General features: G+C 41.0%; 2 protein-coding genes across 4 annotated transcripts in view; one reads left to right on the plus strand and one right to left on the minus strand.

Moving 5' to 3' along the window:
* The window catches only part of cct7 (chaperonin containing TCP1, subunit 7 (eta)), a 418707-nt gene that overhangs the window by 172306 nt on the left and 222125 nt on the right, over positions 1–24276 (minus strand). The gene's annotated exons all lie outside the window — the stretch shown is intronic.
* The window catches only part of ppp2r5b (protein phosphatase 2, regulatory subunit B', beta), a 58261-nt gene continuing 35582 nt past the window's right edge, over positions 1598–24276 (plus strand). For both annotated transcript variants that reach the window (XM_061710702.1, XM_061710703.1), the window contains exon 1: positions 1598–3018. In XM_061710702.1, coding sequence (XP_061566686.1) covers positions 2826–3018 — 193 coding nt within the window. In that variant the 5' untranslated portion in view covers positions 1598–2825. The remainder of the gene's footprint in view (positions 3019–24276) is intronic.

Genomic DNA, 24276 nt, shown 5'->3' on the forward strand with positions numbered 1-24276 from the left:
GGTCAGAGGAAGACATAACATCCTTAATCATTCTCCACTGATCCTTGTTGGCTCAATTACCGGTAGATTGTATTTATATAGTGTCTATAACAAGAGTAGTTTTCTTTAGTCGCTTTCCAGAGACCTAAAGCATAACCCCCAAGCAATTATTGAATGAAAAAATTCACAGGATTGTCAAAGGTATATAAGACAAAGTGACTCTAGACAAAAGACTTTGTTCTCTCCTCTCAATTAAATAGAATTAAGGTTTGTATGACTTCTGCACAGTGAAGAAATATTATCATAAAGAATGGATTGCAGATGCACAACCCCAGTGAAATATTTTTTGAATCCAAGAAACATTGTTTCCACACATTTTCTGCATCTTTTATTGCAGGAATATTGAGATTTGCATGAGAGGTGAGTAGGGGACGTTATGTCTTTCATGACCTTATACAAATCAAAATGTGTTTATCTTCATAACAGGGATCTTGGTATTATTACGTTTCACACCGAGGCACCAAAATCCAGCACCTTTCCATATGGAAAGTCCTGGTTTGAATTCTGCTTTGGTGTATTTCTGAATGGAGTTTGTATGTTTGGATTTTTTTTCTCCAGATACTCCATCTTCCTTTAGCGTCCAAAACACACATGTTGAGAGTCCAACAATGTCCAACAAATAACTTCAATGCCAATTCAGGTCCATAACATTTTTGTACCACATCAGGTGAATTTATATAAAGCAATAATCTATTTTGTATTTTGTAATATGGGGCATTGCCTTTTGATTGACAGTCAGCTTAGCCAATAGCAAACCACCATCACTCCCTCACCATGCTCATCACGCTCCACCCTCATGTATCAGCCTGATGGAGCTGGTAACCGCGCTAACCTTCATCAGCACATATGATGGACATTTTCCAATCTGCTTCACGAGCTCTTTTGTTTCATGGTGCCATGGAGTATGAGAAGAATAGTAACCTTTATGGATTTCAATTGACAGTTTTGTTAAAGCAAAACAACCAGCAACATACTAACTTCCTAGATGGCTTCGGGAACCTTCCTAACTTTGAAGCCCTGAACTGGAATTCTGTAAAAGCTTTGATCTGCACTGATTTGCAGGAATTCACCTGTTTGTCTTTGTTCAAGGCCCAAAGGGCTGCAGAAAAGGGAAAAGGAGAGGATAAACAGTGATTATAATAGGTTTAGAAAATGTAATTTTGTAAACAATTTCAAAGTGCAGTGGGGAAAAGAAAAAACAAAAAAGGAAAACAGAATTACTTATTTAAATCCCTGAGTGGAAAACATATTCCTAAATTAACTTTCTAAGTCACTTTATTTATTTCTCTATTTGAAAATGTGTTTAAAAAACAAAAAATAACGAAAAAACGTATTATATAATTTTATATAATAATAATATTATAGCATTATTTATAATTAATTCATTTTCAATGAATGTTGCCATTATGATTACAGTATTACCTTAATACCTGAAACTTCTGTTCCTGCGTAAATGTTAACCCAGAAGCTTTTTTAATTTTATTTTGAAAAGCGATGTGACTGTTTTCCTGCGTCCCTGGCTCGCTGCGTGCGCACTGACGCATCTCTGGAGCGCTGCAAGACAACCGGATGACGGGAACCGAAAAGGGGGACAGGAGCAAAACGCATCAGTCGGAGAGACACAGACGGGGCGCTGTTGTGTAACAGGCGGGCCTGCGGTTGCGTTGCTGTGCGTAATTTTCCTCCCGGGGGTTTGATCGTCCTCTCTCCGCGGAGGAAGGGACGGCGCGGGGCTGCGGGTTGCGGGCTGCGGGTTGCGGGTTGCGGGGCTGCGGGGCTTGGCTGTGCGTCGGCCGTCGGCGGAGGACCCGCACATGTCGGCTCGCTGAGGGACCGTTTGTTTCTCCGACCTGGAGGAGCTGCAAGAGGCTGCTCGCAAAGCCAGACGAGAGCATTCATCCTTCTCAGAGAGAAATATAAATAATTAGGGGGGGCTGCAACAATCGACAAAGGATCCGTTTTATAAAAAACAAAACAAAAAAACAACAACAATCCAGAAGGACAACAGTGATGCGGCAGCCGAGGTGGGCCCAGATTGATGATTTTATGATATCATCATTCACCGCCAGGACCGGCTACTGATCCTATCCACAAGGAGGAAAATCGAGGAGAATAAACTGTAAACTGACCAGGAGTCCTTTTTTTATTTTTGTTTTGCGTTGGATAAACAAACGCGTTAATAGTTTCCTAGTTGCTGTGATTTCCCCTCCATCTTCTCTGGGAGCTCGGCTGTATGATACCACATGAATATCCAGATTCAGGCCTATGACTCGGTGTGTGTGTGAGAGTGTGTGTGTGACGCCAGCGCAGCAGCAGCAGCAGCAGAGGCGTGTGTGTCTGAGGAGACGCGCCTGTCTGAGCATCATCTGGGCTGCTTCTGCTCCGGGGATGATACACATGCGCCTTTTTCGTCGGTTTGTGGAAAAAAACTGAAGATTTCAGGGATGCTGCTGCTGCCATTCCCAACCCGACTCTGATAGAGACACCCAGGCAGACACCACGGGACTGGACAGCCGGAAAATCTCGCTCTCCTCACCTCTCCTCCGCCTCTGCACCTCTCCTCCCCGTTATTTCTCACCCCTCTCCTCATCCCTCGCCCTCCACCTCCTCCTCCTCCATTGCCACCCATCGAGCGCCTATTCAACCCGATCAATTCATCATCCATCTGTGATTCAGAAAGCCACCCACTCCTCCACTCCTCCACCCTCCAGCCCATTCATCCATCCGTCCTCCTAGACGCGTCTTTTACGCACACGGACGCACCGCGCCCGCCATCCACGTCCGTCATGGAGACGACCAAGCTGCCTCCGTCCAGCCCGTCTTCGCCGACCACCAGCTTCTCGGTGCCGTCTGCAGAGAAGGTGGACGGCTTCCCGCGCAGGTCCATGCGCAGAGCCCGGCAGAGGAGGTCCCACAGCTCGTCCCAGTTCCGCTACCAGAGCTCCCAGGTGGAGCTCACCCCGCTGCCCCTGCTCAAAGGTGAGGACCTGCTCCACGTCACGGATCAGAGCCGCGTCAGCACCAGGGACACATCCCCCACAAGGGATGAGCAGTCTGATCGATCACTAGTTACTGCAGGATGTATTTTTGTTATTATGACAAGTGTCAATTAATAACTCCCCCGTCTGTGTCATTTCTGACAGAGCTTTGATTTATTTTACACATTTTTTGGATGCTTTAGAGATATTTTAGACCAGATATCCCACAGTTAAAGGTACCATCCTGAACTGTGTCATTTATGGATTCAGTTTGAAACTTTTACATTTCAAAAGTGAGTTCAGCGGTAAAACAAACACAATCTGTGTCACTTTAGTACCGTAACGCCTTTGCAACATGCAACATGATGCAGGCAGAAGTTGTTTTTACTCTGCTAACAGGCTATTTTCAACCAGGTGGCAACTACAGCAGGATAAAGATGAGGATGATCAGAACCAAAAAACAACAAAAGAAGATCTTATTTAAGTTTGAAATGATTTAACAAGTCGACTGAGATTGGGAAAAGGTCACTAAAAGTCCTGGCATCATCATCAACTATCTTGGCTGTTTGGGTGGACAACGTTGCTTCACTATCTTCCCAGTGCCACCAGTGCTAGTAAAGAAAAAAGAAAATAAAAGAAGATTTTATGCAGCTTAGTTTCTTATCATCCCCCAACGTTTGTGACCACCTTTATGTTTTAGTATTTGAGCTCCGTTTAAGTTCCCTTCTAGAAACTTGGACAAACCCACATGAACTAAAGTAGGGGATATGGTCAATTATTTGTCTAACATAGCTAAAACTGTTAGCCGGTATCCACAAGCTGTAAGGATGAGTTGAATTATGCACATACAGATTTGTTTTGGATTATATTTGTTTCCTTCTCTTCTACTCTCCAGTAGCTTCATTTAATGGCCTAGAAAAAAAAACAACCTCCTGGTGCTCCTGATGGCTAGATACTTTATTTTTATGACTCAGCATGTTTCCTTATGTGGTTGATAATTAATTTTGCATGGTTTTTTTAAAGATAATATTGCCATGTAGAACCACTTAGCGTTGCATGAGTCACTTTTGCTTTCATTAAATGACGATGCCATCAAATATGAGCTCGCCTGCCTCTGTCATTGGTTGAGAAATGGGATAAACATGTCCTCCATCACAAGGCCGCTGTGGTGGGGTGAGCAAACCTCAGTCAAGACGTACAGAAAACAAGAAAAACTACTGAATGTGGGTTAGTGACTGTAGATCTTGACATTTGCAGCAAATACGACATACATCATGAAGACAGTCAGAGCTGCAGTATTTGCAGGTCTGTTGTTGCCATGGTTCATGTCCCAGAGCTGCTGTAAATACACAGAGGCCACGTTGGTTTATGAGAGGGTGTGTTTGGCCTGCAGTCGTCCAAATCTGCTCACACAGAGGTTGAATAAGACTTTTACTTTCAGATCCAGCCCCTTTATGCAGAATCTGCCTTTGTGTTTTGGATGTTTTGTTGATCGGAGAGCAGGAGTCCACTGACTTCTCCACATTGCATTTATTAATCATGCTGTTGCTTTAAGAGAAGATGTTATCCTTGCTACACTTTGTGCTTGTGAAGTGAGTACACGTCAGTGGAATCGATAGTTTTGTGCCTTTTCTTTTGGGTCACCCAGTCAATCAGCGCCATGCCTTCCCTTCTCGTACACTCGCTGTTCTGCCTCTGCAGCTACTCCTCGTGTGTCCTCTGGCTCTCTCTGTGGGCGCCGTGCAAAGACAGACTTTGTGTCTTCATATGTATGCCTCCGACCCCTTTTTATAAGGCCACTCCGCCTTTCTTACAACATGCAATCTTCTCCTATTAGCCCTCTGTGTAGGAAAGGACCTTTCTGCACAAGGCGCATGCACTAGTGTGCTTATAGAGTGTTTCTACACCTCATTTTCCGAGCTCTCACTTCCTCTCAGACACGTGACTCAGGGATAGGTGTGGCACAGTGGTGGAAGATTTTCGATGCATCTCTAGTTGCATCCTTCGGTTCAGACCGGCCTGTTCATGTGTGCTGCAGCCATCATACAGTGGGCAGAAGTCCCAGTTATCACATGGCTGCTGCACTGCTGCAGCACAGTTTCTAGATCCCCAGGAGGTACCGGTAGTAAGATCCTGCAGCAGTGGTACAGCAGAGATGTCTGGCGTGGGGAAGTCTCTAACGGGCACTAAGTGGGCCAAGTGTAGACAGACCTGTGGGTGTTTTTTTCTCCCTCAAGAGAATCACATTCCCTCTGCTAATTTCAACCCCTCCCCCTGTTAACAGCAGTACTTCTCTTGCACTTTAAGCTTAGAGGTTAAAAAGCCTTTCCTGTCTGCACTTTCAGGCTAAATATGAAACATAAAAGCTGCAGAACGACATTTAACGAAGAAGAAAATGTGAGAAAGCGTCTGTTCCACACAGCTGCAGCCCTGACAGGTTAACGTCACCGGCAGTATACTGCAAAACCTCAGAGGTTTTTACTGCCTTTACAGCAGAAGAAAGTAAAAAAGTGTTGTTTCAAGAAAATTAGAAGACTATTTTAGACTATTTTTATACAGTAGTTTAAAAATTGTAGTCTAGATTTTTTCTATCCCATTGGCAGAGATATTTTGCTTTAAATAAGAAAATTCTGACTAGATTAAAGAGAATTAGGCTATTTTTATTCTCTGTAAACATACATGTTTTTAGGCAACTTTCAAAAATGAAAGTTATTTGATAAATAGGCTCCCAAATGGACTCAGTAAGCGACTAATTGCTAATTTCTTCTGCACTAGTTTGCACAAACACCAAGAATGACGTTCAGTTTTGTAAGTGCTTTGTGTCATCCGAAATAACAGCTTTTGTCTTTACATATGCATACCCATGCGCGGAATATGCTGGATAACGTCTGGCTTTGAAATGTGCTTATTTCCTGCAATATGCTCATAACTGGATCAAGACAGGGCACACAATACTAAGCAAAAAAGTTTGGGGGGGAGAAAATCACATTAGTTTGGGAGTCAATTTGTCTTCCAAATGCAGCTCAGCGTCCTTGGAAGAGGGAGCCAGAAAGTATAAGGTGGACATTAAAGGTCTGGAAGTCAAGGTGGATATGTCTGCATGCAGATTTAAATTTGTTTGCACATGAAGAAAAACGTTGCATTTTCTACCGAATCATTCAACAACGATGGGATGAATTAGATATGGGTGTTAAATGTTAAGCAGCCTAGTGCGTCCAGCATTTCATGAGGAGAAACACATTTCTTTTAGATTTAATATGCTCTTTACTTGTAAACTAGCATGTCATTCTTAAGTTCTATTTTTATGAAGTTTCATAATTTGTGGGTAAATGCAGCCACTCAGCTGTCTGGTTCATTCTTCATGAAAGCTAACGGCTGCTACCTTGCTGCTGGTTTTGCAGGTTTTCCAGGCTGATGTTTTCCACCTGATCCAGACTTCTCAAGCTACACTCAGACGACGTAGTTCACATTATAAAAGGTCCTCGTTTTGTGATGACTTCACACTTTTCAGCGACAGGGTCTTTCACACTTTAAGGTTTTGTTTTCCAGATCCATTAGTTTTCCAGGTCTTTCGGCTCTTTATCGGGCAATTACAACTTTTATGTGAGCATAATGAAGGAAGGAGATAGCTCATCTGCTGTATATTTCAGCATTAATTATAGCACATGAATCTGAACATTAGTTAAGCTGCTAAACTGCTGGAGTTCAGTCATCCAGCCACTTCTTCATTAAATGGTCCTCATTCTTCATTCAGATAAGCCTCTGATAGGGATGGGGAGCACCATCATTTGAGTCTATAGAGTAACAGCTTCCTTACATCATTTCATCATGATAACTATTCATGTAAAAGGTCCGCCGATTGAAGTAGCTGCAGAGATACATATTTTTGTTATGATGAAAAGTTACAGAAGTCTTCAAGTCCTCCTATAGTGACAGTTTTCTCAGGTTAATCAGTGCTTAGCACCGTGCTAAAACAAAACTGATGGACAGTGTAGTCAGAGAGCAGAGTCTGCAGCTGCAGCTCAAGTGCTTTAAACATTTCCTGTTCATTTAGAAGCCTTAAACAAAACAACAGATTACTGAAGCTCAGTTATTAAGGATGAAAGAGGAAAGTTCGGACATTGCTATAATACATTTTTCTAATATTTCTATCTGTAGGATTCCTCTGTTGTGTTGGAAACTTTGCATATGTCCTACTATGCCTGTGCAAGTCAGATGAACAAGGAAAAAACTGCACAGAAAAGTACCAGAGGGGAGGTCATTCAGACAGTGTACTGACATGTTCACCTCCAGGTTAGTTGAGGACTCCACTCCAGCCCCTCAACATGTCTGAATGAGGGCTTATGGTCAAAGTAGCTCCCTGTGAGGCTCCATGTTTCGCTTTGTTGTAAAGAGCTGGCAGCGTCGCTTGCTCCGTCTCAAGTTTGTTTTGATAAGTCACGCTGGGAGCATCAAAAAGGTTGGGTTTCTCTCTGAAAGTTCAACCGGCTCGCTCAGTGAGTCCTACTACACCCGTACTTCCTTTGCCATCCTCTGTGAGGTATTTGATATACGTTTCCCCTCGCAGCGGGAGCGCGGCCTCATCGTTGGCGTGGCTCCTCATTCACTCTTCAACTACTCCGAAACAGACGGCCGGAGACTTCTGATCCAATTTGTCTGCAATGCAAACTTTGGCTTGTATTTGCGTTGTGTGAACTGGTGATTGTATGGATTTCCTCCTGTTTCCTATGCTACTGTATGTGGTGGCCTTTAGCCGGTTGTCGAGCATGTACGACGGTCATTTGGTCAGACTGCTGACCCACGGAGTCCACCCTTCCTCCACTTCCACTAGCAACAGCAGCACACTCCCTCCAGCCCCTGACGGGTATAGATAATAGAGAGATAATGTGATCTTGAGATGAGATACGATCCTTGTGAGTCTCCAGTGAACAGAGAACTGATCTGGAACGCTGAACCGGCCGCTAGAGCCACAGGGATGGTCGGGTCAGCCAGCTGATCAATAGATGAGGAGTGAAGGATAGTAGGTAAATATAATCCCTTCTACAGTACAGAGATTTCACCCTTCCCTGGACGTTTTGTTCCCGGACTGAATGTAAAAGATGTTGCACTGATCTGCAGTGGACTGTTTATGTCTTTATAATTGGATATGCTTGTTTGAATTATAAAATATGTGATGAGTCATTCCACACTCCTCTTTTAGTATACTCTCATACTCCAGTGGCAGTTTTCTATTTTTTTTTTTTAAATAAAATGCTTACATAACCCCACATTTCTGTAGACACTGATGTTGTTTATAGCTGCAAATTGTTTTATGAGACCCTGAGATTGAGCTCTGCTTTCATCACGATTAGCACTTGCTCCACTTTCCCTTTTATTTGACTGCTCCTGTTTGAAAAAATGGAGGTTTGGTTTTGCAAGTACGGCTGAAATTTGCAGACGGGGGCCTCAAATGAGATGAAGATTAAGTCACCGGCAAGGAAGCTGGGCTCGATGGCGTTTCACTGGATTCAGATATCTACTCTCAGCTGTCACACCGTCACAGAGACACCAGATGGGTGCCAAAAAAAAAGAAAAAAGAGACACAGTTGGGGTCTTTCTCTCATTTTCTTTTGGTTTACACTTGAATCATCTGCTAAATAACCAGACGGACTCTCTCAGCGTGCCACTATATTATATTACCATCTAAAGAAAGCAGCACGTGCCTTCAAATTCACCCGGCAGTTTGCCTTGCAGGGGATTGTGCATTTGACCTTTATATGTGTTGCAGACCTATAGAAGACTTTTAGTTCTGAAAAGTGGCCTCACCTTACGTAACCTGTACCCAGTACTCGAGTTGTAAAAAAAAATCAGGGGGGATGGTGGATTTTATCATATGGGGACAGATCATTTGTGCTGATTACAAATAATATAATATATTACAAATAATAGCACTGACCAAAACACCTGCATAAATACTGCAGGAATGACATAGCAGCAGTTAAATGCAGCCTTCTGTAAGCTTTAAATATCCACTGGGCTTACATCAAATACATCAAAACACAACAATAAAAAACAGTTTTCTGAACTTATCAATATGACTCTGTCCTTCACAGGATAAGTAAAATGGATCACTGAAAAAACTCAAAATCTTAACAAGAATATTTGTCTTATTTCTAGTTAAAATGTCTCATTTTAGTAAAACAATCTCATTACACTTTATACAAGACTCATCACTAGAAAAAAACAAAAATTTTCACCTGTTTAGAGTAGATTTTCACTTAAAATAAGTACAAAAATCTGCCAGTGGAACAAGATTTTTTTGCTTGTAATGAGAGATAAATCTTGTCCCACTGGCAGATTTTTCTACTTATTTCAAGTGAAAATTTACTTGAAACAGGTAAAAATAGTCAAATAAGTTATTTTTCTGGTGTTATTTTTCTGGTGGTGACTCTAAATGTTGAAATAGCAGTAAAACCACATTCATTGATGAAATAACATAAGGGATGGAAAGGAGGGATGGCAGTTTTACAGGGGGGATGATTTTGACTGTTTTTTATTTCAGGGGGGATGCCATCCCCCCTCATCCCCCCTCAACTCGAGTACTGGTCTTAACTCATTATCATCAATTATAATTAACCAGAAGCATAAATAGTTTGATTTGAATTAAAGGTGTAGAACAGGTAACAGATGCTTCTGCAAAAACGACGCTGTTTGTTGTGGATTTTTCCGAACTGTTTACAGTGCAGGTCCTCAGTCGTTGTCCTCCGTGTCTTCAGTTTCACTGCGGCTCTCTTTTCCTAGCAGGGAACAGGCTTAAAGCCCAGCACCTCTCCCCAGCTGTGCTGTGCTCCCCTGGGGTGGTGGGGGGGGGTGCTGCTCCGGCTCGGCTCCCCGGTCACGGGTGTTTGTGCCATCGCTGAGAGGCCAACCGTGCTTAAGGTCACAATCCCGCCTGGCATCCAGTCAGCAGACGAACCAACTCGAGACTTTTTGGTCCATTTGCAAACCAACAAGAGTTTCATACAAATGCGACTCCGGAGGATTCTGGAGATTTCTGAAGAGCCCCGTTAAACCGGATCCCACGGTTACATCAAGCAAGGCAGCAGTGGGTTAGTCTCCCCTGACCTTGAGAAACGCTCTCGTCTCTGTTCCCTCTGTAGCCCGTTACTCTCAGGGTATGAGGCCAGCGATGGATGCTTAGATGCTGTGGTCGTCTTCTCCGCAGGTAGTGGTCCTGATAGTAGAATTAACCATTATTGAGCTGGAGGGTGTGAATCCATCCATTTATTTGGGTTTTATTATGCAATAGGACAGTTATCACCGTCCTCACTCTGCCCGAGGACAACATTTTATGAAAAATATTATAGTTAAGTGTTTGTTAAGGGTTGTGTGTTCTGTTGTGTCTCCTTGTGATACGGGGCGATCATGAGATGTTTTTAGGTCTATCTTAAGATCTTGGAGAACGTTACTGCCTCAAGCTCCGATCCCAACTTGGGCTGTGTAAAGAAAAACACTAAATATTTTTGGCTCATCACGACCCATTTTGAGTCCCTGCTGAAAACCTTTGCTCTGCTCTCATGGTGTTTCTGACTGCAGTTAATGGTGTAGACCTCCCAGGATGGTATGACAAGCTCCCAAGACATATACATATATATACTATATATATATATATATATATATATATATATATATATATATATATATATATATATATATATATATATATATATATATGTATATATATATATATATATTTACTGCTTTCATTTATTAAGCACTTAAGCAACACAGCAGGCAAGAGAAACACCCTAAAATAACAATAAATGAACACTAGTCAACTTATTTGTACTTTGTATTTAAGGATAGTGTAGTCTCTTCTTCATCCTTAAACCTCTCTGTGCATCCTCTCTCCTCTCTTTCGCTTTTTTTAGTCTCAACTCTATATCTAAACTGCTCACTGCGCTGCAGGACTGTAACCAGTTTGGATCAGAAACTGGTTAACAAATCCTGACTGATGCCGAGCTGCAGATATCAAAGATATCTGCTTTTGTATGTGAAACCTTAGCCTGCGGCTTCATGATAACGGATGTCATCATAAGTCCTTTCTAAATGATTTCAGTTACTTAATCGGCCGAAGCCGTTTACCCCCTTTGAATATTATTCATTTTTTAGTTTACTCGCGTTTCTTTATGTTTAATCAAACCTGGATTGTTCTTAAACATTCATTTGAACTTCTTCGGAAATGATGATCCTAAATCACTTCTAAGACCGGTCCGATACTGACTCGATGCCTGATAGAAAGGGTTGATAATGATTCTCACAATAATACTCACGACACGGTCTGAAACACGTCTCGATCCAAGCTCCAGTAGCGCCCTCGATTACAGACCTGACGTTGACATCCATACCAAACCATAAAAGAAAAGTCTTATTTGCAATTATTGTCAACAACGCTACCTTACACTAAAAAATAACTATACTTTAGGCCTGGCTTGCAAATAAATGTTTAAAAGGACATATCATTTACAGATTAAATTAAAAGGCATATTCGAACATGTTTTCAAATAACAACTTCTCCTTAATTGGCTCTTTTATGAATCATTTGCTGTTTGCTTCAGTAGACATCTCTTTCACACGGTGTTTCAGACATTTTATAGCAGATAACTGCATCAGGGTCACTAATCTGCAGATAAATGTCCTCCTCAACATGATAACATGAGATGAGATCAACTTTATTGTCCCAAGGACATTAGTGTTGGACTTAAAAGTGCTAACAGCTGCTTGATTTTACTTGTTTTTCTAGTTTACTGTGAACCTAGAGCTGCTTTGCAGGTGCCTGGACCTTTCAAGCTAGTTTACGTGTCACCTCTTTTTCCAAATTCGTCACTTTCTGAATGAGAACCCTGATTGATTGGGGTGATTATTAGTGTGTGATGCGTCAAGCAGCAGCTTGTATTAGGTATTGAAATGACTGCACCGTACGCTCACAACACGTTCTGATTCAGGCTGGACGTGTTTTGAGGGATTATCGATAATCATACCAAGGAGGATAATGGGTCATAAGCCGTCTCCATATTTAGCGTATTGGATCCATTCAGACAAACAAAAGCTGATCCTATAATAAAGAAATCATAGAATAGTAAACCACTATATATGTCTCTTCTTTTCCTCCTTTTCTACATTAAAAATGAAGCCATTAGCAAACTGATACTAAATGTATCCGTCTTTGGAAGTCACAAGACAGTCATGTGAGAGCGACTTCTTTCAGCTGAGCGTCACGCGAGGCTCCAGTTTTGTCTTAGTTAAAAATATATATTTGCTCAGGCTCACTATCTAATCTGGAAAATAGCAGCAGATGAAAGAAAAAGAGGTAGTACTCTTGAGTTTTACCACTTCTCTTACTTATGGACTGCCAGGATGTGGGATTTCTTCTCATCAAAAATGTATACTTTGTTGTTTATCATAATCTCTGATGCCAATAAGGATGCAGGAAAGCTGCAGAACAGAAAGTAGGCCTAATTGTTTTTCAACTAACTTATCTGCAATACCTCTCTCTGGATACTGAATCCTCAAAAAAAAAAAGAAAAAGGAAAAAGAAAAATAGGTTAGCCCTTCCTTCATGTAATTAATATAAATAGTTTCCTACAAACATCCTTCAAAAGCAAACTAAAATCATTTTTTTCCTGAAAGGTACTATACTCTACTATATACTATAACCATTTCTCCATACTGAATGTCCAAGTTAAATATTCTCCATCCTTGACATTTTGTCACACTTAAGGTGTCAGCAACACTAACTTTTTACAGGCAGGTTAAAATAACTCAGTCAGGCCCTAAAAGGGTGTTTAAAGGTGCACCGAAAAGCCTTGAAACCACTTGAAGGTATTAGACGACGTACATGAATCGGATGGTGAGAAGAAGCTGAGAAGGATGATACGTTCTTGTAGATAAGAAGAGAAATAGTCTTTTTTAAACCTACTTCAGCCTCCCCAGCAGTGTTTATTTAAACATTTGCACAGCCATGCCGTCAGACTGCTGAATACTGTTTAGCAGGTCAAAGTATGCTTCACAAGCCCTTTGTTTCTGATAGAAAATGCATTTCAAACGATCCCACTGTTGTCTGCAAATGTACAAAAATACACTGCTGCTTGTGTTTTATAATGTGCTGGAAAGTGGGCCAGTTTCACAGCGAACAATGAAGGGATTAGAGGGAAAACACGCCGCCAGACATGCACGGTGAAAACCTAAAAAACATCAAAAATGTAATCAGGTAAAGAAATAATTTCTTTATGCATTGTTGAAAAAAAAACTGTGTTTAGAAGAAGGCAAAACTGACTTTAAAGTAAACTGATAAACAAGATGCAACAGAACGGGGTGTATATCTGACGACTTTCTCTCAACTAAATTCTTTCCATTCCTAAATTAACTCTGTCAAAATGTCTTTTTTAGATGTTTGGTGTTACAAGTTCGGAGATTGTGACTAAGTTGGGATGCAAGCTTAAAGGTAATTACAAAGGTGAAAGTGGGAAAATAAACAAACGAAAGTACAGCTGGAGAATCACCTTAAATAGAGAAGTGCAGAAGATTCTGTTAAGTTTTGTTTGGCAGGTAAGAGAGAAATCGAAGGCGGAAAAGGTGGATCTTCGTGAGCTTCTTGGAGACAGAGAAATATGCTCCTGACCTAATAGCAACTGGCAGGTCGTTCCACCAGCGTGGAAGTCGTGACAAGTGTCTGGACTGAGAGTAGCTTGTGCGTAAGGATGTCGCTGCCAGACGGTGTTTCTGTGAAGACGTGGAATAACAAACCTGAATGAGTGAGTTGAGGTGGAGCTGACCCAGATATCCCTCTGCAGGAGACCAGAAGTGATTTAAAGTTGGTTGAAGCTGCCACTGGTAGCCAGTGCAGGTTAATGGGCATTGACACGACAAGAATTCATTAAAAGCGTTCTGGACCGTCTGTGAAAGCTGGCGAGCCAGCCAGGAGGACATTGAAGTAAGCAGGTTGGAGATGACCAGGGTTCTGTACCGGGACCGACCTGATTCTCTTCATGTTGTACGGTAGCGCTAACCTGGTTAAAGAAGCATAGCCGGTCAATCCGGTTAATCACGGCACCCAGATGTGATACATGTGGAGCTGATTTACTCCCTGGATGAGAGACTGATGGGCAGGAAAGGCCGCGAACTCGGTCTTTGAGAGGTTTAGTTATTTTAATGCATGAGTTTGTACAAATAAATATTGACCACTTTGACTATGTAGTAATAGCCAACTGTTGTCAGCGATTAGCTCCAGCTTATTCACTCTTCTCACCGTCAAAGGTACAGATGGTTTTTGATCTGCTCTGACGAGACTTTCCTTTTTGATAGGTGTCTGTTGTTCTGTTAGTTTCCAGGAGAAACGTTATTCATTGTTATTCTCTGAGGTGGCTAATGCTAGCTTTGTAAAATTGGTACAATTTATCCTAAAGTGGTTAAAAGAAATCCTAGTTGTTTCTTAAAAACTATCTATCTATCTATCTTTTAAAGGATGTCTGAAACACCACTTCATTTTTGTTTTGTAAATGGAACTGCTCTGGCATAAGTAATGGATGTGCTGACACATTTTATCGTCTTGTGTAATCTCCTTGAAATTATTTTTTGTTTGTGTTTATTTGGTTTGTTATTTAGTCGTTTATTTTTTGTTTGTTTCTTAATTATTTAATTGTACTCTTTATCGTTATTCATATATCCGATAATTTTTATTTTGTGTTAATTCTTTGTAATTTTCATTTATTTCTATCATCTATAGATTTCTAATTGCTCATTTGTATATTTTGTTCTTATAAGTATGATATTAAATTCTATGTTAACTATAGGTGGAGGCACCTGATAAGCTCTTTGAGTTTTCACCTCTTCCTGCACTTTAATTTGTAAAGTTGTTACTTTTATTTGTGTAATTTTTAACTGTGCAAATAAATAAATCTAAAAACCTAAAAAAAATCTATCTATATATATGTATAAAAACAGTAGCAAACTGTGATTATACACATACATGTAGTTTTCTATTGAAGAAGCAATGATCAATGTGAGAATCATATTAAAACATAATGTCATTTTGTACCAAATGTACAAAAAAGACACATTTTTCCATTTTTCCTGTCATATATAGACAGACTACCTACTTATTCATTCTTGTTACCATACTTTTCTGCTCTGTATCAACTTAGCAACCACCATGTTTTTTTAATAACAGCCAGGTATCGCCTCGTTGCCGCTGACCGATTATTCAGACTGGTATATTTCCCTGCTTAGATATCATTACTTTCTATTCTTTCTGTTGATACTATTTGTCAAAGTAGGAAATGTCGTCAATTAAACAAAACCTCATACATTTTTCATGTGAACCTGCGCGGAATTACATTTTTTAGGTATCCAGCAAACGTAAAGCCGTGCTTTAAATGTGGTGCTCGCTGAAAAGCATTCACCTTCACTTACAGATTTATGGCGATTTAATGACTGTGTGTGCGTGCGTGCATGCGTGCGTGCGTGCATGTGTGTGTTAGCGCCAGCTGGATGCACCTAGTGTTGGGTTACAGACGGTTTGGAGTAATTTTTGCTCTCTGACTGTCTGAGATCAATTAAGAAGGGCGTGGGTGGGGAAGAGAGTGCGGGGCGACGGGTGATGAAAGAAATGGAGTGGAAGAGGAAAGAGGAAATGACTGAACATTAAGCTGACAGGTACAGGAGGAGACAGTGGGAGGGGAGACGTGAGATAAAAATAATAAAAAAGAAGGAGAGGCAGAGGATATTGCAGGGGGAGAGGATGTAATGAGAGGCCGAACAATGCAATAACCACGACCGCCGCTTCACTGGAGAAAAAGCTGAGTCCTGAAGGAATACAAACGATGCTCAGCTTAATACAGTCTCTGATTGCATCATTACAAACCCCACCTTTGTTGCTTTTCACTCTTAAATATACAATTGTGGGTCTGAAGTAGACTTGTAGTCAAGACGCCTAAACCAAGACCAAGACACTACCAAGACCAGAGAGAATCAAGACCAAGACTAGTTCAGCTCCAGATGGAGACCAAAACAAACCTAGTTATTTCCTGATCCTGCGTGATTGTAGAACATCAGCTCCATCCTGGTTCAGCTAGTTTCCATATGAGGTTGTTTTCAACTGCAGCACAATAACAGAGAAGTGGATGATGATGATGTTGAACTCACTATAAATGTTTTCATCCATCAGCTGAGATCAGATATGTGTGGCGACTGCACTACCGCTATTTCTACACTATTGGAGGATTGACTGCAGAGCTTTTAAGGATTGACACTAGTCCCAATGTCATCTAACAGAATAACCAGACTCCAACACCCCCCTCCACCTCAGAGAAGTCATGAATAGGAAATGTTACTGATTTAAATTGGACTTAATTTGTAGATGAAACCTGAATTTTAAATATTAAAGATACACACCAATATCGACTTGAAATTGCATTATTTACCATTAAAGTAGCATATTTACACTGAAGAACTGGTGATAATGACTGTTTGGTCACCTTGGTTTGTGCGATGGCATCTCAATTATCCGAGTCCGAGACATGGTGAGACCGAGGGACCCGAGGTCGGGACGAGACCAAGACCACAAAAAAGTGGTCTCCGGAACTACAAGTCTAGACTGAAGCAGCGCAAAGCTGAGTAAAACGAGTCAAATCAAATTCTGGACGTGCAAAAGTGACATGCTACAAGTTGCTGTTGGGGAAAGCGGTTGAGATGGGGAGAGATCTTAAGAGAGGAAATAAAAAAACAAAACAACAAAAACTGACAATAAAATGTGAAAACGACAAAAACTAATGCAGCGGTGCAGAAAAGCGTTAATCAGATCTTAATGAGGCATCGCTACTGTTTACTCACGAACTGTCTGCAGTTTGTTGACATTATCAGACAGAAATATCCTCAAGATCAAAGGTCAAAGACGTGCAAGACTTTTAGAAAGAGGACAGAACCTGGTCAGCAGTTCTAACAGTTTTTATTTTAAACTAATAGACGGTAAATGGACTGCATTTATGCAGCGCTTTTCTAGTGTTGTTGACCACTCAAAGTGCTTTTACACTGCAAGTTGCATTCACCCATCTACTCTCTTATTCCGCCTCACTCTCTCGCCCGTATGGGTTCTTTTAACGAGTCTAAGTGGAGCTTTTCTTTCATACATACGCAGTCACACGCCGAGGTGAGGTTTAGCCTTTCCTCCACAAAACACTGACAGAAGGACTTATGGCAGGAGGACTTAAGATAAATCACAGATTTCATCATCAAGTGGTTGTAGCTTTAGTTGGATCTTTGTTGTGTTTCTTAGTTTAAGTTTAGATGCTCTGCGCTCTGCTCACACTGAATAAAATAATTGATTACTTGAATGATTACTGGCGTGAAGGATGTTTTATGTACGTATGCAAGAGAAAAACATCTCCTAGGGTCACAGGCCCACAGCAGTCCGCCGTGTGCAGCCGTCCACGTGGACATTCACACGCCTCTAAGGATGGCATTAACGTCACCCGGACTGCAGAATAACACCTGTCCAAGAGGTTTTCAAGATGCATCATGGGAACCGAAACCATCCCATTTGCTTTTGGGGCAAATACACATGAGAAAAAGGGCAGAGCTAGGTGTAAATAACATATCTGAGAAAGAAATGTTGCAGCTGAAGACTAAAGTATGGAGCAGAAGTACTTTGTGTGATGGATTGATGCACCCTGACTGCTTATAAAGCAATTTTAAAGCTAATGTCGGATAAAACAATGATGAAAGGTACATCTGCAGCTTTGTTTTTTGATCTTCCGACATATGATTGAAGGGAAACTGGAGATAATTGAATGTCCTCAGACAGTCTAAGGACGACGTGTCCTGACATATCTGTTAAATACCCTTCATGATATTTACATCAATGTATATTTATGCTCATTATTTAATTTTGGGCATGTTTCTCCTCAATGATCAAAACACTCAGTGGTTTCAAGTCTCGATACGAACGGAAGTGAGTTTATTGATAGTAATTAAAATGCTCTGTGAGAATAAGAAAAGCAACAAGATAACAGACATGCGGCGCGTCCTGAACACAGCGCTCGTCTCCGCTCATTAGGCCGCATGGAAGAAATGTGTATTATTAGTAACACTGGATTATTGAGACGTGGGTTTAGCTGCACTTAATCTTCTGACATCACTTGGCCTTCTCTTACAGCATTTTTCACGGAGGAAAGAGGGCCTTTTTGTGTCCGTTCAGCCGCTGAATTAGGACTTTGAACTCTTGAACATCTTAAAGGCAGTTAGGGTACTTGATTAGGGGCAATCCAGACACTGATTATGATTATTATAGCTTTGGTTATTCAACGCACGCTTATTTGGGACTTGTTTTGACTTAAAAATAGCTTTTATTCTTCCTCGGTTTTATGCTTTCGTCTTATGTTTTTATATGTGTGGATGGTGTGAAGCACTTTGTCACTTTTAACCTGTGAAAAGTGCGATATAAATAAACTCCACCTACTTTGAATAATTGTTTCTAGGCAGATGTAACTTCCGTGCATCTTTATTTTAGGAGAAATGAATTGTGACACTGTAAAAATATAAAATTCATCATTATAGATGAAAATGGCCACAATATCAAATGTTGTCAATATCTGTGGTCGATGACCGTCGGAGAGCTGAGCTGAGTCCAGAAGTGTGTCATATTTTCAGTTTCTATCAGGACTATTGGCTCGGTTAGCAGTAATAGACTCTGTTTACACGCTCCGTGCTAATACCCAGCTGGACTCATTACCTGTTCCCGGTACTGACACCGAGTCACGGCTTCTAAGTATTTCCTGCTCTAATTTAAAGCAGCAGGATGATTTGTCCTGTTCTTTCTTAGCAGGTAAATTGCTGTTTATCTGTGAATCCTCATGAAGTTGGGTAAAAATGATGGATTTATAGTCACGCATGATGATTTCCCCTCCTCACTCCCCTCGTAATCATGAGCACCGTTAGGCCTATGTTGTGGACATTAGTATTATTATCGGGGAGGATTAGATTATTTAAAGATGGACTTGAACTGCGTCACATAAACCCCTTAAGGTGATTATTTGTACCGCTGTGACTTTTACGCCGAGTGGCGTCTCATAGTTAACAGCTCCCATAACTGCTTTTCACTGTTTAGAACCGTCTCCATCTTCTTCATCCATGTCTTTCCGTCTCTTTGGCCCCTTTTGTTTCCCCCTTTCCCGTCCCCTCTGCATGCGTGTGCTCGCTGCGTGTGACAGAGGTGCAGAGTAGATGCATGCAGAAGCAGACACTGCCCTCTTTTCTTTCTGCCTCTCTGTGTCACACACTCAGCCCCAAACAGAATAACTGTTATTTAAAGACCAGAGCTGTACTTGCTCATTAAAAAAAAAAACAAAAAAAAAGCCTCAGAGAAATGGATGGATGGGTGGGGAGAGGGATTGAAAGATGGAGGGAGAGAAGAGAGGGACTAAGGCAAGGGAGGTACCTTGTGATGGAAAGATGAGAGAGAAGGAGGAGGAGCAGCAGGAGAAGGATGATGTCATTCTTTAACCCTATACCATTCCCCTCTTCTTCTTCCTGTTTCCTCCACAGATTTTTCTCCTCTCCCCTCCCTTTCCTCTCCTCCGTTCTGTGTCTCTCTCTCTATATTTAGATTTGTGCAGCTGTGTGTGTGAGTGTGTTTGTGTTTGGATGCTGTAGCGGCGTGTTGGCACTGCTCACTCTTATATTCCACTGCTCCTTTTACCGAATCTTCCTCTCCCTCCTCTTGTTTTCACCCCCCGCCACATGCTTGGGTTTGTCGTCTGTTTCCTTCTTCTACCTCAGTCGGTTCAAACAACTCGTCTGGAGATATGCTGCATTTGTCTCACGCTCAAAAGAAAAATAAATCCTTTTTAAAAAGGTGTAGGATATTGTCTGCAGGGGTGAATGTGGGCTAGTTTGTTCCTCCAAATCGATCAGCTTCATCGGTGCTCAAAATTGATTGCAATCGCACGTCATCACTCAAACACATACTCTCATCTGTGACTAAAAATACTTTCAAAAACTGCACCAGTGCCAAATGAATGCATGGTTTACTCCTGACTGAGTCTGACTAATGTTTCCAGGGAGACTACAGCGTGGGTTTTTGGATGCCTCTCTGAAGAAATTAAATCAGTGATTTGAATTCCAAGATAAGACATGATCTTAAATGTTTAAGGTTTTGTTTTCACTGTGAAATCGTGGTTGAAGTTTCCATTTTCATGGTATTCTCGTCACACATCCTTAGAAATGTCGTGACATTTACAAAAGTCTCTGTTTGCAGAGAGTTCAGCTCAGGGTTGTTAATGTCGCTGAATTCGGTGACGTGTCGTCATTCTTCATCTTTCCTGTTTTATTTTGAAAGAAATCATTTCTTGTGTGAGTTTGTCTTGTTTTACATCCTCTTATTTCTGATTATCACACAAGTAGATGCTTCTTTGTGATCGCCTGTGGCCTTTTAATCGCCATGTGTATAAATTGGCCTTTTTCCATATTAAACACACTATGCAGTATGTACTACTGCTTTCATTGTCAGTATGTAGTATGCTACCATAAGGATGATGTCATTTGCATTATGTCACAGCCATTTTTTTAAACTGTGTTTTTACTGCTGACCACTGTGGTTGTGCACTGCATTATGGGATGTAGAGTGAGGTAGACCAGTCGATGCATACTGGACATTTTTCCTGTATATATACACACATATACACATATATATGGATATATGTACCCTTACATGCACAACAACAAGTTAAAAATGACACCATTTCATTATTTATTCAGCAAAATATTCATTTAAATTAATTCAACTCTGCAGTTACTTTGAGCATAAAAAAGTCTAACCTTGGAGTCAACTTCCTGGGAAGTTCACTCTCGGGAAGGTTGGTAAATGTCTTGAATTATTTTCGCTTGTAAATTGTTTTTCTCACTATGAAGGACTGCAAATTGTTAGCGAAAACTCCCCTTTAAAATATCACAGACTTTTGGAGCATGTGTTCCTTTAAAGTTATTGCTGATAGCGTTCTGTCTTGGCATTGTGTTAACATCAGAATGCTCCAGACCAATCACAGATCACAGAGGTGACCAGACTTCCTGAAGATCAGGTGAAGCAGTTTAAAACCTGGTAAGAGGCAGATTATTAGGATTATTTTTAAGTATCCTGATATGTAAACTCTTTGCAGTGAATGAAGGTGTCCTTTTCTTTGACATCTCATGATGGTGGAATAAGCTGCTTTAAGACGTTGTTGGAGATCCATCTCTTTAGGACACCTCCTCACACATTAACACACCTCACCTGCACTTCTCTACCTGCTCTTGATGTACTTTTGTCATTTTAAAACCATTACATTGCCAGGTTGCTTCTTCTTCTGAAACTTGGATGTTGGTCGTTACTCCAAACTGGATAAAAGAATCTAGCAAAACGATAAAATACAGTGTTACGTGATGTAACCTGGCGGTCTTGTTTCCAGCTAGTTCACAGATTATTTTTGAACGAGGTTATGTATAATCCAACTTTGTCAGACCTTTTATGATTTAAGAGTGTTGTTGGCATCAAAAATTATAAAGAATTTCTCAAACATAACACTTCACAGTTTCAACACTCAGAATAAGGTTCTGTTTGAACCCTTTAAAGTCTGACTTATAAAATAATAAACAGAAAAATATATTTTTTTAAGTCTTACAAGTCTCAAAACCCCAATTTTGTCTTTAACAAAAATGTTTTTTTATTTTATTTGGGCCCGAGCACTGACAGTGCGAAGGCCCTATTGTATCTGTAGGAATTTTTTTTTTTATTTTTAATTTTTTTTTAATTTTTATTTTTCCGACGAAATTAGGGCCTATTTGCCCCCGTAAACGTCCCCCAAAAGTCACCAAATTTTGCACGCAAGCCAGGCCTGGCGAAAAATTTGATATTTAATGGTTTGCATTAATGGACGTGGCCTAATGGCTCAACAGCGCCCCCTAGAAAACTTTGTGCCTCAAGCCCCACAATACGGTTTGACGTACATGCACGAAAATCGGTACACACCTGTATCATGTCGCAACTTAAAGAAAAGTCTCTTGGTGCCATGGTCGAAACCGAACAGGAAGTCGGCCATTTTGAATTAATCATGTAATTTTGGCGCTGCTTTTGACCCAGGTGTGTTATACATCAAAATGTGCGTCTCCATCCTGCGACGATGGGCATTACTTTCTCAATCAAAAGCGTTACCGTGGCGACGATAGATGCCAAAAAGCGTGCCCCCCCCCCTTCATCTGATTGGTCCATATTTGATAGTTCCTACTTTCTGCCATAACTTTTGAATGGTTTGACATACAGAGTCGTGGGTGGTGTCATCGGACTCGGTTTTGAGTCCTTCCCCTTAATTAGTGCAAATTAGCCCCGCCCCTTCTTCTGATTGGTCGATATTTGATAGTTCCTACTTTCTGCCATAACTTTTGAATGGTTTGACATAGAGAGTCAATGGTGGTGTCATCGGACTTGGTTTTGAGTCCTTGACCTTTATTGGTGAAAATTGCACTCGCAAGGGCCCGTTCATCGCTGCTTGCCTCTTTAATTTATCTTTGTTATTTAAAAAAACAACATATTTGTCATTATGGGGTGGTGCAGAAGTCTCAAAAATTATTCTAACAAAGACAATACATAAGGCATTACAGGCTTAAAGTCATTTCTTGTGCTATTTTTTTTTTTTTTTAGAGTTTTTTCTAATAATTTTGTCTAAGCCTGCATGGTTGTATGTTCATCCAGCTGCACCCGAAAGCAGGTGGAATAGTGGAAACCAAAGTCAAATCCCAATGAACCAGACTAATTCTTCGTATCGCGGAGGAAAGTAATTAGGACGGCCCGCCAGACAAGGACAGAGGTGCTTTAAAGTCAAATTTGATTATTTTTTCACTGGTCTGAAAGATTCTTACTGTGCATGTGAATAAATCTGAAGGAAAACAACTGAAAGAGTAGCGTTGCACACGGCAGCTGCCTCGTTTGAACCCCGATGGCCTGAAATAAATGTATTTGGTTTTCTGGAGTGCAGCTGAGTGTTGTACTGCTCTCTGTCTCCTCATTTTCCCTCGGTTTTATGTTGATGTGTAGGTGATGTTACGTTGTTGAGTGCGTTACATGCTGAGTTTTTATCTGTAGGGACACTGCGGGTGAATAAAAATGAAATGAAAAGAGAGATAAAACTAAACCTCAGGGTTTTAAGCATGTTTGAATTCACAGTCGCTCAGCTGAGCTCAGCAGTTGTTCAGGTAACCTCCCAAATTTGGGTCGTCAGAAATCATGGAAACACCTCAGTTGTAGATGTGATTAAGATCTTGGTTAAAATTTTAATTGGAACAATAACGCGATATGAAAAGCTGCGCTGAACAAATGAGTCTGCAGCAACCTCCAATCTCGTCATTATCTTGTCAGTTCGTCTCGCTCGGCCTCTCAGCGTGAACAACGAATTTCTCTCCCAAATGTCAGTGTTGTCAAATCCACGTCGTGCCGTAGGATAATAGCGCAGGTTAGGCTCAGCAGCTAAAACAGCAGTTCTGGCAGTTTTATCAACTTGTCTTCTCTGCGTCAGGATGTGGAGCGGGCTTTTAAGTGGGTGTCATCTCCAAATCCTTGTCCTCCATTTGAGTCCATTTCCTTTTCTTGTCTTTCGTTCTTTCCCACATTTTCTCCCACATGACCCTCAATCTTCTTTATCCTGTTTATGTTTTTTAAAGTCCTACAACAGCACATCTTGGTACAAGTGCTAATCATTAAAAATTGATTAGATTTCACCTTCGTGGCTCGACTGCAGAAGGAAAGCGGCCAAGATAAGCAGAAGATGGATGGAAAGTGGGTTTTGAGGAACCAGAAAAGAAGGATGCACTAGATTAGGAGAAAAAACACTCTAAAACTTCTCAAAATGTGAAAACTGAGACAATCACACTTTCAGTTTTGTGTTTCATCACAGATACTAAGAATAAGGTGTGAACTCTGCAGTTCAAGAACAAACCGGCATGGTGGTGCATCTCGGTTGCCACGACCCGTTAAGTAAACCAACAGGGCATTGTGTTTACAGCAGGTGAGAAGGTTATAGGAAAGTCACGGAGAGTTTATGCAGGGCACATTTTTTTTAAAGGGTAATTAGGTAGCAAGACGCCGATGCATCTTTTCTTCCTGAGCCTTGAAAGAAAACACAGGATGAATTTAAATGCAGCCTTTGGTGCCCTTAAAAAGCAACTTCCCCATCACCTCAAGCAGTTCTTGTCTGTTCTT

Source organism: Cololabis saira, chromosome 20 (genome assembly GCF_033807715.1).
Source record: "Cololabis saira isolate AMF1-May2022 chromosome 20, fColSai1.1, whole genome shotgun sequence".
Lineage (NCBI taxonomy): Eukaryota > Metazoa > Chordata > Actinopteri > Beloniformes > Belonidae > Cololabis > Cololabis saira.